This window comes from Acinonyx jubatus, chromosome C1, assembly GCF_027475565.1.
Source record: "Acinonyx jubatus isolate Ajub_Pintada_27869175 chromosome C1, VMU_Ajub_asm_v1.0, whole genome shotgun sequence".
NCBI lineage: Eukaryota > Metazoa > Chordata > Mammalia > Carnivora > Felidae > Acinonyx > Acinonyx jubatus.
In genome coordinates this window covers 155,911,640-155,927,779 of record NC_069381.1, presented here as the reverse complement: position 1 = coordinate 155,927,779, position 16,140 = coordinate 155,911,640, and the positions used below count along the sequence as shown (strand labels likewise).

General features: G+C 35.4%; 1 protein-coding gene across 7 annotated transcripts in view; it reads right to left on the bottom strand.

The window, feature by feature from the left end:
• The window catches only part of PPIG (peptidylprolyl isomerase G), a 40,153-nt gene that overhangs the window by 5,827 nt on the left and 18,186 nt on the right, over positions 1 to 16,140 (bottom strand). For 4 of the 7 annotated variants that reach the window (XM_015085941.3, XM_027055539.2, XM_015085956.3 and 1 more), the window contains 3 exons: positions 11,783 to 11,812; positions 11,558 to 11,697; positions 987 to 1,200 (listed from right to left, as the gene is read on the bottom strand). In XM_015085941.3, coding sequence (XP_014941427.1) covers positions 987 to 1,200; positions 11,558 to 11,697; positions 11,783 to 11,812 — 384 coding nt within the window. Of the gene's footprint in view, positions 1 to 986; positions 1,201 to 11,557; positions 11,698 to 11,782; positions 11,874 to 16,140 lie in introns of all 7 variants that reach the window. The other 3 variants (XM_053215246.1, XM_053215245.1, XM_053215247.1) reach the window with 2 other exon arrangements.

Below are 16,140 nucleotides of genomic sequence, written 5' to 3'. Positions count from 1 at the left end.
CCATTTGGTTATTATGCACTTATCCCAAATTTCCAACTGTTGGGATTTCTTTCCTTTTTAAGAAGTCACAATACATATGCCATCCTGCCCCCAACTGCAAAGATTCAATTACAAAGGGAAAAATCCTCCTTCATTCCTCTCATAAACCAACCCAAAACCCAAACCAACTGTTTCCATTATCACATTCTCAGAAAGTATTTTCCAATAAAATGGTTCTAAAATATGGAACTCCATTGGCACTGTACTCTGATAAATTTAAAAGTTAAAAATGTAGGTAAAGAAATTAATTGCTTTAAAAGCAAAACATATTAAGACATGTTTTAGTACAAACATATTATTTCAGACAAAACAGAAAAGAAAGTAAATGCACTGACATTATTTGCTTTTACTCTTGTGCTATCATAGCAACAAAAGAAATAAAGGACTAAAAAAGCAAGACAGATTGTTACAAACAATAAAGACAATAATCACCGGTGTCCCGCAATTCTCACTAATCCTCTATTCCTCCTATAAAACATAAACCTATGAACCCAAAAGATCATTTCACTAAGTTCAGAGAAACAACTGAATTGAATGGTTTTACTGAAAATGGAAATGAATGTACCTAAATTTAATCTATAGACTATAGAATCAAAATGGTCTTACACTTGGGGCACGTGCGTGGCTCAGTCGGCTAAGCGTCCAAACTTTAGCTCAGGTCATGATCTTGCAGCTCATGGGTTCAAGCTCTACGTTGGGCTCTGTGCTGACAGCTCAGAGCCTCCTTCGGATTCTTGTCTCCCTCTCTCTCTGACCCTCCCCTGCTTGCTCTCTCTCTCTCTCAAAAGTAATAAATATTTTTAAAGAATGGTCTTCTACTTCATGGTATGGAGTATTTCTCACTATTTTCATATTGCCAAATAATCGATCCAAAATCCCAATAGATTTACTTACAAACAGAAGGGAATAAGAATGTAAAGCCTGTATTATAAAAGTAAAGTTAAAACCTTTTCTTGCTTTTCTTTCGCTTCTTCTTTTCTTTCTTGTGTTTTCGGGAATTTTTCCTATGTTTCTTTTTTCTTTTTTTTGATTTCTCTTCAGAAGCACTTTCTGAATCAGAAGAATCAGAAGAGGACTGAGAATCACTTGAGCTATCTGAGTCACTAGATGAGGAGGATGATGATGATGATGACTTATGTCTTTTCTTTTCTTCTTTCTTAGCTTTAATAAAAAACAAAAAGGTTTTTGGTCAACACTTTTTAGACAGAAATTTAGATTTGCTGCAGATCCTCACTAAGTCCAGTACTTAACACTTAGCTCGTCCAGCTATCTGAACTGAGGGGTACAGGAAAGGAGTCAAGATTTAGGGTTAGAATACAGGTCTCTGGATTCACAGATCAAAGTTGATCTACTACACTAAGGAACTGGAAAAATAACAGGTAAGTCTAAAACACTAATTTTAGGAAACATTTGAAGGATTGTTTCTAAAAAGCATAGAATTATTTAAGAGTCCAAGATTCTAATCTTCTTGTGGTTTTTTACTTTTTATCTTATTACCAAGATTAGAGGTATAACTGTAGAAGAGAAATAACACATACAAAAAAATATTCCACACGAATGTGGAAAATAAGAAACATGACTCCGCTGACATTGGCTGGTTTCAATGCCTGAGCATTCCTCTAATGATTAAGAAATTTAGCTTAGTTGAAGAGCAGACTTAGCATAGAGGGCAGTCATTTACCAACGGTTAATAACTAGGATTTGGTGTCTCTACAAAAAGTAATTTCAAATTGAAATTTTATTTGAATTGAAATGGATTCCCAAACTCAAAGCTTTAAGGACTAGGCACCTTAACATAAATAAATGAAGTTAACCAGGTGTACTACAACAAGAACTGGGTAAATATAAGACAAACCGAATAGAGTTTGACTCCTCTAAAGGTATTCTAATTCAAACCACGGTGGACTTAAAGTGAAATCAGGCCAAAGATGGGACAACATCAATATATGGAGAACTATAATAAACTGGAACACATCAAACATATTAGAATCCATCAGTTCATATTGGTAAATAAAATATAAAGCATTTACTTGTTTTTCCTTATATAAACTGTGCCACAGGCTAAACAAACAGTAGATGCTCTTTATCACAAGTTTTCCAAAGAATAAATGAAGCAGGAATTTGCCTCTAACTACAAAGTTATATGAAATGGATAAAAAAAAACATTACATAACAAAGATGCAATCAGTATAATCCATTGTGTGCAATAATGGGAAACACTACAGGATAAATGACCTAGCTTGTACAACAAAAAATCTCAAGGAAACATAAAAGAGATGGTAGAGGGAATCTATTAAAAACAAAATTAAAAGAATCTTACAACCCCCATGTCTGAACCTTACTTGGATTCAAACTCAAATATTAAAAAAAATAACATTAATGAAATAATTAGAAATTTGAACAGTCAGGAATATTTAGAAATATAGATAGGTGTACGTGTGTATGTGTATACCTATGACCACAATTTTTTTTAAAGAATAATTTTATGGATCAAATAATGAAAAAATTATTGATTAAATGTTATGCCTAGAATTTGCTTTAAAGTACCAAAGGGAGGGGCTCGTGGGTGGCTCAGTCAGTTAAGCACACAACTTCAGCTCAGGTCATGATCTCGCGGTCTGTGGGTTCAAGCCTTGCGTCAGGTTCTGTGCTGATAGCTCACAGCCTGGAGCCTGCTTCGGATTCTGTTTCCCTCTCTCAATGCCCCTCACTGGCTTGCTTGCGCACACATGCTCTCTCTCAAAAATAAACAAACATTAAAAAAAAAAATTTTTTTTTTAAATAACAAAGGGAGAAATGACCAGGATATAAGTAAAATGAGGTTGGCCATGACTTAATTGTTGAAGGTGGGTAAATGAACACTGTTGTTTGGTTATAGTACTTCAACCATTTTGTATATGTTAATATTTTCCATGATAAAAAAATATCAGAGGACAAAGAAAACACATCTTTGGACTACTGGTTGTTTATAGACCTTAACTGAAAGGGTTAACTGCTGGTTTATAACTTTTCCTTTAGCCTCAGGAACACCTGAGGCACAAGTGCCATATCATTCTTGAAACCCTTAACTCAGAATTTATAGGAGTGTACTAATTCCAAGATAAATGACAACCGGTCTGAAATTACTATGTCCTTTACCAAGGACTTGCAGTTCACTGCCAAAATAATTTTTCCAGTACCAATGAATGCTAACACATTGGAGTATGGGTACAAGGTATAAAAGGTGAAGGGACACCAGGTAATGGTTTCATCACACAGTCATGTTCCTCTGGATCATGAAAATAACAAGTGTGAGATGCCTGGGACATACACAAGCTCTGCCTGGAAATCATGAGATCTCCACTATGTTGTTGCTGTATAAACTGTTCTGTTTCCTGTCCGGTGTATCTTTTTAACTTTTCATTTTCTGAAAAGTTTGAGAGGCAGAGTGCAAGCAGGGGAGGGGCAAAGAAAGAGGGAGACACAGATTTTGAAGCAGGCTCCAGGCTCTGAGCTGTCAGCACACAGCTCAACGTGGAGCCCAAACCTATGAGCTGTGAGATCATGACATGAGCCAAAGTTTGCTGCCAAACTGACTGAGCCACCCAGGCGCCCTTGGTATTATCCTTTCTTAAAGGAAAATAAACTTAGTGCTGAATGAAGTCTATTTTGTCTCATGAGTTCAATCGTTAACCTGAAGCCAAGACTACTACTGTTGAGGCAGAATAGGTATCTTTTAAACATGTATAAACTGAAACATCTACTTATATATACTACAAACCTGAGAGATGGGTGGGTGGCCACGGGTAATCAAACTTAAAACAACTGAAGGAATAAATTAATAATAAGTAACTCTAAATAAAAATTTAAGAGCACATAATAGGCAAGCAAAATAAAAATATCCCATATAAATACAGTAATGCTTTAATTGATTACCATGATTACTAGCTCCAACCTATATTTTGCAGTGAGATTCTTTCCTATGAGAAATATACTGCAGTTGGTTTATTTAACAAACAAGCCTATTCTCCCCACCAAATGTACTGAATATATTTCAAATAACCATTATTTAGTTCACACATGACTTTTCAAGAAAACATCTGAGCGAAGCAAGATATCACAACAATACGAAATGCCGGAACTATTTGTATGGTAATATAATCTGCCTGAATACCAGATGACATCTACTATACAAGGAAAATAAACTGTGTTTTAGGAAAAATGCTCTGGAAGAAAACTTAGAAAGCTCTAAGGTTAAAAAGGTGTCCTCTTCTGATGTTTGTCAATAATACTTTTTAAGTGAAATTTAGTTGACATGTCCCTTTCCTATGATCTGCTCAGAAAAGGAGAGAAAATGACTGAGAAAGAAATGGCAAGTTAAAGAAGAGTAAAAAGGCAAAAAATAGAGACATGACAAAATCAGTATTAGTTCTAACAAAATGTATCCGGATTCTCAAAATCTGTGTTAAAACTAAAATAAAAATATGATTTAGGCACACTGAGAATCTGACTGAAACTTTATCCTTCTCAGATCAGTAAGTACAGATGACCAAACCCCTGTACAGTCAAAAATCCACATGTAATTTTTGACTCCACAAAAACTTAACTGCAAACAGCCTGTTCGAGTAACATATTTTGTATGTTAATGGATTATATACTGTATTCCTAAAATAAGCTAGAGAAAAATATTAAGAAAACTGTAAGGAAAGAAAACACATTTACAGTACTGCACTGTATTTATATATTAAAAAAAAATCCATGTATAAGTGGAACCATGCAGTTCAAACCTGTGTTCACAGGTCAACCATATGTTTAACTGAACAGTATATAGATCTATACTCACCATGATGCCACGATACAAAGATAAAGAATAGTAGAGTTTATGGGGAAATTCCATAATAAACTCATAAGACATGCACCTTCCCTCATAGAGTTTAGAATCTATTTAGAAAATAAGACCAAGAAGGGTGCACTCAATAGCAAACAGCATCAGAAAATATACATGTAAGTACTAAGTGTTCTAAAAACTCTGACTATAGGGGCACCTGGGTTGAGTGTCCAATTTCGGCTGAGGTCATGATCTCATGGTTTGGGGGTTTGAGCCCCATGTCAGGCTCTGTGCTAACAGCTCAGAGCCTGGAGCCTGCTTCAGATTCTCTGTCTCCCTCTCTCTCTGCCCGTCTCCTGCTTGCACTCTGTCTCTCTCTCTCAAAAATAAACACTAAAAAATGTATATATATATAAAAAGAAACTGACTATAAATTGTATATATAGGGATTTAGAAGACAGTATAGTCAATAAGGAAAAGAGTAAAGTAGAAAGGCTTTGAAGAATTACAGTCAGTTCCACTGTTATACAACCTATGTATTCCTATAAATCACTGTGCTATATATGAAAAATTGCACAAAAAAACCACATGGCTTGTGGGAAAAATGGGGAAAGGGGCGCAAAATTCAAACTTCATCAATGATACATAAAAAAGAATAAGAAACTAATAAAAATAGCAGCAGAGTTTTACACATGTTAAATGGTTAAGAAATACATAAATATGTGGGAACGCAAACTGGTGCAGCCAGTCTGGAAAACAGTATGGAGGTTCCTCAAAAAACTAAAAATAGAACTACCCTATAATCCAGTAATTCCACTACTGGGTATTTACCCAAAGAATATAAAAACACAAATTCAAAAAGATATATGCACCCCTGTTTACTGCATCATTATTTACCATAGTGAAATTATGGAAGCTGCCCCCACTGATAGATGAATGGATAAAGATGTGGTATATGCACAATGGAATATTACTCAGCCATAAAAAAAAGAATGAAAACTTTTCATCTGCAACAACATGGATGGATCTAGAGGATATTAATACTAAGTAAAGTAAGACAGTCAGTGAAAGACAAATACATATAATTTCACTCACGTGGAATTTAAGAAACAAAACAACGAACAAAGAAAAAAGAGACAAACCAAAAAACCCCTTATAAGACTATAGAGAACAAACTGATAGTTACCAGAGTGGGACAGGATGGCTGAAATAGGTGAAAAGGATTAAGAGTACACTTATCATGATGAGTACTGAGTAATGTACAGAGTTGCTGAATTACTAAAACTAATATATCAATCAATCAAATGGCGAAAGGAATTTCTCCAAATAGAAAGGAAATAACAGAAAGTGACTTGGAATTTCAAAAAGAAAAAACAATAGAATGAGTAAAAGATAAGGGATAAAGGAATGATATCAGTTCATATAAATGGTTCTTAAATTAAAAGATGTTAACATCAGGGATGCCTGGGTGGCTCAGCTGGTTAAGCAACTGACTCTTAATTTCAGCTCAGGTCATGATCTCAGTTTTGAGACTGAGCCCTACATTGGGGTCTGCACTGACAGCACAGAGCCTGCTTGGGATTCTCTTTCCCCACTTCTCTCTCTGCCCCTGCCCTGTTCTCTCTCTCAAGATAAATAAAACTTAAAAAACAAAACAAAACAAAACAAAACAAAACCCTAACCTATTTTAAGGCTGGTAAAGATTACAAGTTTGGTTGGGCCACCTGGGTGGCTTAGCTGGTTAAGCATCTTGACTTCGGCTCAGGTCATGATCTCACGGTTCATTGAGTCAAGTCCCATGTCAGGCTCTGTACTGACAGCTCAGAGCCTGGAGTCTGCTTTGGATTCTGTGTCTCCCGCTCTCTTTCTCTGCCCCTCCCCTTCTTGCGCGCTGTCTCCCTCACTCAAAAATAAACAAACATTAAAAAAGAAAAAAAGATTACACAGAGTTCGGCAATACGTGGCTTTGCAAAGTATATAAGGGTAATTTATTTTCTAATGTTTATTTTTTTTGAGAGAGAGAGAGAGATAGCATGAGCAGGAGAGGGCAGAGAGAGAGAGGGAGACACAGAACCCAGAGCAGGCTCTAGATTCTGAGTTGTCTGCATAGAGCCTGACATGGGGCTCAAACTCACACACCATGAGATCATGACCTGAGCCAAAGTCAGACGATTAACCGAATGAGCCACCCAGGTGCCCCAGAAGGTAATTTATTTTCTTATATTCATTGGCAGTGTCTACCAAAATTACAAATGCATGACCCCTGTAGTCTATTAATTCCACTTTTAAGAATTTATTCTATGTGACCAAAATTCACATATAGACCGATATACAAAATGTGGGAATGAAAATTGATGGGCAGAGATTGGAAGAAGACTTTTCATTGACTGACTATCCTTTTTGGCCTCTAAATTTTCAACCAAATTAATATATTAAATGTTAAAAACTGTAGATATTTTAAAACTTCCAAGTATGACAATGGGATACTGCCAAAAAAAACAAACAAAAAACCCTACTACTTGCCTTACCACTTACACAAAATCTATTTCAAAGTATCTTTAACAAACATTTAAGTATCCTTAAGGTAAAAATGAAACACTACCTAAAGCAAAGCCACAATGCAAGTTAAAAATCATAATGGGATGAAAACGAATAACAAAGAATAACACTTTAAACTTGTGGGCCATTTCTGGATAGTTTTTTAGATTATGTGATTTGCTTATCACTATGTAAAAGAATTTCATAAACCTATTCACTGACCTTTTTGGAGGGTGGGGTAGGGTACAGTGTGATCTTTTTTTAACGTTTATTTTTGAGATAGAGAGAGACAGAGTATGAACGGGGGAGGGTCAGAGAGAGAGAGAGAGGGAGACACAGAATCTGAAACAGGCTCCAGGCTCTGAGCTGTCAGCACAGAGCCCGACGCGGGGCTTGAACTCACGAACGAACTGCGAGATCATGACCCGAGCCGAAGTCGGACGCTTAACCCACTGAGCCACCCAGGCGCCCCACAGTGTAATCTTATTAATTAGGTACTGATTCTACTAGTATGATAAAGTAAAACAAACTCCAGGACATTTTACTTGTAAAGATTTCAGGTAAAAAAAAAAAATGCTGCCTTATTCATTTTTGAGATCTACAGATTTTATATCAATGAATTTCACATGAAACCTTTATATTGAAGGCAATTTCTAGGGCATCATCAAATAGGATAGAATAAAGAATAGAACTATTCCTAAAATAGGTCTCCTTTAGGTATTTTCATTTCACATTACTGGTCTCATCTCCTAGATAGTTTCTAAGTTTAACATCCCACTATCTTCCAGCACAAGTTCCATCACCACTTCTCCTAATTCCAGGTTAAGAACAATGAATGGGATCCTCTTACTATATAAATGAATCTCTGGTGTTCTTTACCGTCTCCTGAGTACAAGATTCACTGACTGTTTCCCCTATTGTTTTTTTTTTGTGCATTGCCAGGCAATGTTTCCTACCACATAAAGGCAAAACTTCTACTCATACAACTATCTATTGTATATCCATCTGTAACTCAGCACTTGTGTTTCTGTAATATAAAACTCTATGTAATATAGCAATGGCCCCATCTCTTATTGCATGGTCAAGGTGTATACAGACCTCTCTTTTAACCTGAGGTCATGCCAACTCCTGAAAAATCAGTAAGCAACTTGACTTAGGTAGTGGTTTCATTCTTTGGTGGTCTATGTTCCATCCTCCATTCTGTCCCTTGACAGCCTCTACAGAAATGCAGTTTTTATTAGCCTCCAGTGTTCCATTCCTACATGTGTTGGAAGGTTCTTCTTCTTAACTCTGAACCTTCTCAGGTATATTCAAATAGCTACAAAAAACGGAATTTCCAATTCTGCAACAGCAAAAGGGATAAAGGCCCAAGAAGATTGCCCAGACTCACCAAGACCATATACAGGTGGGCCCAGACAGTCAGAATTCTTCAGAAGTCTTTTTGTTTTCTTTCAGGAAGTTAGAAAAAGAAAAAAAAAGATTCTGTATTTATTTCTTTTTAAACTGGGGTGTAAATCTCTCAAACAAGATTTTAAATATAATGATGAACACCACAGTGTTGCATAAAGCTTTCTGACTGTTTCCAATTTAAAGCTGTAAGGAGGCCATCAAACTTACAAATTGGATGTGAGACAAAGCTCTGCCTAAAAAAAGATTATATAGATGCATGACAAAATCCATTCTGACCAATGTTCTGAATAGTAATTAAAGGACTGCAGGGTAATAGGTTCCAAACTTTGTGACCTCAAATATAAAGATCTTTTCATATTTCCACAGTATAGACCAGAACAGGGTAGGCATGGGAGTATGGCTTACAACACACTTGACCTTTACATGAACTCCTGGGCAGACACTAATAAAGGGCAAAATGTTCCCTCCCCACCTGCTAAAACTGATAAGGGCAAAGTATGCTTCCTTAGCAAGAGTTTGAGGGACACACAGTAGGACACTACATCAACTTTCAGCACAACTGTTTGGTCACAATGGCATCAGCAAAATTAGCATTTATTTCTACATGTGAAAATACATTATGAAGACAAATAATAACATACAAAAAGTGCACTCATTCACTTTCTCATTCTTTCAGCAATAATTCAAACACTGACCTTTTATTACTAAAAGAATGTTTACACCAAATTTATTAGGAAATCTATGCTTATGGTTTAAAATGTGCATTTTTATTACCCCAATTTCTTTCTAAATATATATGCCACAGTATCCTTAACTTTTATAAGCAGAGAATATATCCTAACACAAGAGACCTTAAAGAGACACAAGAGACATAAAGTACAAGAAAAAACCCAAGTTTTTAGTAGAAAATAAAAGATAAAAATTTCCTAGATGATTTGAGAAGAAATAATGCCTTAAACGAAAATATTCCAATGATACTAACAGTCTTAAGGATTAAGTATCAGTATCAGGGTGTAAAATTTGCCAACATTAATTAGTTTTTGTTTTTTTTAATGTAAGATACTCAGTAACATCTCATTCTTCACTGGATCTTCACAAACACAAAACATATATTATACATGTTGTTTGTACATAAAGATAGACAGCCAGGCTTATGAATACCAGCAAGTTATATAAACAGTCCCATTATGAACTGCGGCATATTCCTGCAATGGTTTACAAAGTTTATATATATTTAATATGATAGAGAAGAAAATTATCAGAATCGAAGTGGAATACAGAAAACAGAAAATTAAAAATAAGCTTCTATGACTAGTTTGGGTGTTTTTAAATTAAAAGAAAACAAATGTGCCTATTTCTAAATGATACAAAGGAAATCAGTATGCCTAAAACTTGAGAACAGAATGTTCTACTTAGGGCAATTCTGAAAAGAATGTTAAAGACTTTAATGAGTTAGCAATACATAACAGAAAAGGCTCTAAATCTGGAGCCAGCAAGCTTGGGTTTGAAGCTTAGTTCCCTGCTGTGGTAAAAACCTTAATCTTCTTGACTATCCTCATCTGTAAAATGGGAGAAATTAGTACAGAGTTATTGTAAGGATCAGAATGGATTACAGGGGCACCTAGGTGGCTAAGCTGCTTAAGGGTCTGACTTGTGACTTTGGATCAGGTCATGATCTCACAGTTTGGTTGTGCGATGGAGCTCCGCGTGCATCTGTGCTTGACAGTATGGAGCCTGCTTGGGATTGTCTGTCTCTCTCTCTCTCAAAAATAAATAAATTAAAAAAAAAAAAAGAAAAGAAAAGATTATAGATGACTCTCACATTCGTTAAACATGAAAAACTAAGTATGGATACTATTCCCTAGACTAGTAAGAATAGAGGAATATAGTCCATTTATTATTTTATTGTTTTCTACACAAGTAATCTCACCCCATTAATTTTACGGTAACGAAGGACCCAATATTTGTCAAAAATAATGGCAGTTATGTATTTCACATATATAATATAAACACTTAAAACATTAAGTAAACAAAAAAATATTAAGTAAACAAAGTTCCATAATATCATACCAAACTATTGGTCATGTTAATTTCAAATGTTCTGGTCTAAGTAAAGAAGTTTCTCAAATATTCCAAATACTTCTGAATCTCAGTAGTGCATAAAGGGAAATAATTATTCCCTGAAGTTTCTTTATGTTATTCTCTTCAATTGTCATCGTCCCCCTCACTGTGTCTTTCTCTAGAAGAGTATTTATTTACCATGCTATTTATACAACTAAAGTTAAAAAATAAAACAAAACAAAACCCCCAAACAAAGTGGAAGGAGAAGGATAAATTATAGCAAATTAACAAGAAGGGAAAATTAGAGGGGCACCTGGGTGGCTCAGTCGGTTAAGCGTCTGACTTTGGCTCAGGTCATGATCTTATGGTTTGTATGTTCAAGCCCTGTGTTGGGCTCTGTACTGACAGCTCAGAGCCTGGAGCCTGCTTCGGATTCTGTGTCTCCCTCTCTCTCCGCCCCTCCCCCGCTCACACTGTAACTCCCCCCCCCTCAAAGGTAAATAAACATTAATTTTTTTTTCTTAATGGGAAAACTAGATGACTCCATGGTAAATGAACAAAGTGTGAAGATAAAAGACATTCAGAAAACACAAATGCCTCATATATATGTTCACATTAGTATGAATTTCACACCAACAATTTAGAATGTCTCTGATCATTTAGCATGCATAAGAATTATCAGAAATATGTGCTTGTTTTTACCTTTAGATTTGGGAATTAGCTCTCCACAACTGAGTATCCGCACCTCAGCAAATGGTTTGCTAGCTGCATCTGTTTTCTGATTTTCTATCTCTCTTACAACTTCTTGGCCAGATATCACTTGCCCAAAAACAACATGATGCCTAAAGAGTCAAGTAAAGATGACTAAATAAAAGCTTTTAATTTTAACATTAAAGTGGTCAAAAAATAAATTAAAATAATCTTTACCCATCTAAATGAGGAGTTGGCTTCGTTGTTCTTTGGAAGTCATCAGATAGAAGAATAAAAACAAAGTCAGAGAAAAACAAAGTTAGCATCTCTAAAAAGGAAAAGAAAATAACTGCATTGGAAACAAAGTTGCATACAAAGAAATCACATGCTATTTTAACATAATAGAATTTTATTACATTAACCTTAAGTCGAACAGAAAAAATTCAAGATGCTTTCTACATAATGTATTTTCAAAAACTCATTCTGATCATGAAAGTAATACCACTCATTGTTGAGAACTTACATGTTATCTAAAGTTGACATTTTGGTGTTATTTCCATTCATCCACGTTTCTTGCCATGTGCCTGGGTTCTTACTGAACATGTAGAATGTTCTATGGTTTTTATAAATTCTATTGTATGAACAGACCACAATTTAACAAAAGATTCCACTAGTTTATGGGTTTAACAATAGTGCTTTTCAACCTTAACATTTTAAACAGTTAAAGCATAGATCAACTGCATAACTGGTTTTGTTTTCCACAGTTTCAGTCACCTATGGTAACCTGTGGTCAGTCCACAGTCTAGAAGCAGATGATCCTCCATCTGACATACTATCAGTTCAAAAGTAACCTAACACTACATCACAATGCCTGTTATTCACCTCACTTCATCTCATCAGGTAGGCATTTTATCATCTCACATCATCACAAAAAGGGTAAGTATAATACAGTAAGAGATTCCGATAGAGACCACATTCATATAACTTTTGTTACAGTGTATTGTTCTTTTTGCTATTGTTGTTAATCTCTTATTATCCCTAAACTGTAAATTAAACTTTATCACAGGTATGTCTACATAGGAAAACATGTAATATAGAGAGAGTTCAGTACTATATGAAGTTTCAGGCATCCACTGGGGGGAATCTTTGAAATGTACTTCCCGTGAATAAAAGGGGACTTAACTGTATATATTCAGATGGGCCTCACATGTGTTCTGTTGACTAGAACAGAAATGGTCCATATAGTGTTTGTAAAAATTTTAATTAGTTGCCAACATTAAAAGTTTTGGATACTTTCACTCAAAAATCCAGAATTCAGACCTTCTGGAACGCTGGAAGGTGTGGCGCCTGCATGAGGCAGTAACTGGTCTAGTCAGGCTGACTATCCCTATCTTTTTAATACATGGATTATCAGTTTAGATCCTTGTCCCAGCAGGCTTTACTGGCTTATGTTACCGAAGATCCAAAGACCTTCGAGTTTATTTTCCCTGATATACAAACAAGCTTCACAATGAAGAAATCTGGATTAAAACTTTTGACAAAATTCAAAATAAGCAAAACGTCCTGCAAATGAAGTAATTTTGTAAAATCTTTTTTTCTACTCCACACCAAACTTAAAATCTTTGTAGTTGAGAAGATTGGTATTGGTGTAGAATGAAGATGGACACTGTATATCATTTATTATGTTAAAGAATCTTATCAAACAAGGCATTAGATGGGGTGCCTGGGTGGCTCAGTTGGTTAAGCGTCCGACTTGAGCTCAGGTCATGATCTCCTAAGTCATCAGTTGGGAGCCCCACACTGGGCTCTGTGCTGACAGTTCAGAGCCTGGAGCCTGCTTCAGATTCCGTGTCTCCTTCCCTCTCTGCCCCTCCCCCACCTGCACTCTGTCTCTCTCAAAAATAAACATTAAAAAAAGTTTTTAAAAAGGCACTAGAAATTTGGAAGAAGGAACACAATCTAAGCTAACCTCTGGTTAAAGCCCACATGATACTAATTAACAAAAATTCAAACATGTTCATGTATTTTCATAAGTTCACCTTACATGTAAAACTAACCCCTTACTGTTTTCTTCCTACAACAGCTATGTTCACCTGAAGTTGCTTAAACCATTTAGAGATGTAAAAACCATTGTGTATACCCTATGTGTATTTGTATTACATGTTACATTCAACGTATACATATATTTTGTATCTAGATTTAGTCAAACCTCACTTCACAGATTCCATAACTTGCAAGTTCACTTCCTCACTAGAATTCATTTATAACCCCTAAACCAACACTCTGCGTTTTCATGGTCATTCTCGAATTGGTGAAAAAGTGTATTGAAGAGGAGCAGAAAAACGAGAACTCTTATACAGTGCTGATAGGAATATAAAATGATGCAACCACCGTGGAAAACAGTTTAGTGGCTCCTCACAGAGCTAACCATAGACAAATATTGCATGATTCTGCTTGTGGATCTAAAAAAATTTTTTTTAATGTTTTACTTATTTTTAAGACAGAGAGAGACTGAGCATGAGTGGGGATGGGGCAGAGAGGGAGACACAGAATGTGAAGCAGGCTGCAGGCTCTGAGCTGTCAGCACAGAGCCCAACGTGGGGCTCAAACTCACAAACTGTGAGATCATGACCTGAGCCGAAGTTGGACGCTGAACCGACTGAGCCACCTGGGCGCCCCTGCTTGTATATCTAGAATAGGAAATTCATGGAGACTGAAAACAGAATAGAGGTTACCAGGGGCTGAGGGTAAAAAGAAATGGGTTAGTTTCTGGGACAATGAAACCATTTTGGAAACAGTGGTGACAGTGGCACAATATTGTGAATATAATTAATACCATTAAATTATACATTTAAAAATGATTAAAATGGCAAATTTCATATCACATATGTTGCCACAATAAAAAAGTTTTTTAAGATTAAAAAACTGAAGTTGTCTCCTTTAAAAACAATAAAAACAAAACACAAGTTAAAGAAGGGTTACCTAGAAATTAAGAGAGATAAGGAAAAATCAACACATAGAGTGAAGATTCTGAGAATATACGTGAAGGATTACATAAACTTAACAGAAGTTTTGGATAGCACAGGAAGGGTTTTAATTTAAAGACAAATGAAAACAGTGTTGTTGAAGATCTGGTGACACTGGAACTTGCATACTATACTGTTGATACTAGAGTACATTATATAGCAATATACACATATATACAAAGACTTAAAAATATGTAAACATTTTACTAGTAAACTTCTAGCAACTTATGTAAAATAGTTAAAAATGCTTCAAATAATAGGTACAACAATGCTCACTGCAGCAGTTTGAAAACCAGGAAGCAAGCCAAATGTTCAAAATTTAGATAAATAAAGACGGTCCTCAGTGGCTCAGTCAGTTAAGCATCCAACTCTTGATTTCAGCTTAGGTCATGATCTCACGGTTTTGTAGGTTCAAGTCCTGCCTCAGGCTCTGCACTGATCCTGCAGAGCCTGCTCGGGATTCTCTCTCCCTCTCTCTGTCCCTCCCCTGCATGCTCACTCTCTTGGTCTCTCCCATAATAAATAAATACACTTAAAAAAAAATTAGACAAATAAAGCATAGTACATTCAACCAATGGGATTCACGTATAGCTATCAAAATATTAATACTTAGCTATGTGCAGAGATCTATATTGTATCCAAAGTTGATTATAGAGTATATGCAACATTTAGGTTACATTTTTATTGCAGAGAAAGACATTCTGGGGACAGGAATTTTTTCTTCTATTTATCTGTGTTCTTATTTTTCTACAACCAACATGATATAAATTGTTTTCATTTAAAAAATGAGAAAGACAATTAATTGCCTTAAAAAGGCAGTTAGTTGAATGAACTAGAGTCTATTCACACACCAGAGTAATATGCAGCTGCAAGATAAATGAAAAGGATCTCTATGAACTGATATGGAGTGATTTCCAGGATATATTGCTAAGTGAAAACAAAAAACACTGTATGTAGTATGCTATCTGTTGTGTAAGAAAAAAAGGAAAATAAAAAAAAATATATATGTATCTGTGCTTATTTTTGTAAAAAGAAATAGAGGAAGATAAGCCAGAAACTAATAAGGTTTGGTTACTAATATGGATGGATGGGAATGGGATGAAAAAATGGGGAATGGCAATGGAGTGAAAAGTTAGGTGGATACGATACTTAAGAGGTATTCTTTTTGAATCACGTTTTATAAACTTAAAAAAAAAACTAAAAACTAATCATGGTGAGAGAACAAAATATAATCATACACCAATCAACCTAACATATTTTGAGCCACAAAACCACACAAAATTCACACCAAAAGGCACTAATCTGAGCCACTTTTAAACACAGTATTTTAACTACATACCCTCGGTCTAAAAACAAAAATAACTATAAGTAAATAGCAACTCTAGTTAGTAGGTTACTTTTCATAGAATAGAATAGCAAGTTTTTAAATAGAATTCAGCAAATGGGTAGAAATTCTGAAGATAATGGGAGCCAGGTTTTTCACTATTGAAGACGGGAATTACAAATATGGAATAGTAAATCACTGGAATAAGCCATATGGTGCTTACAGATTAAGTTCTTCTGAGACAA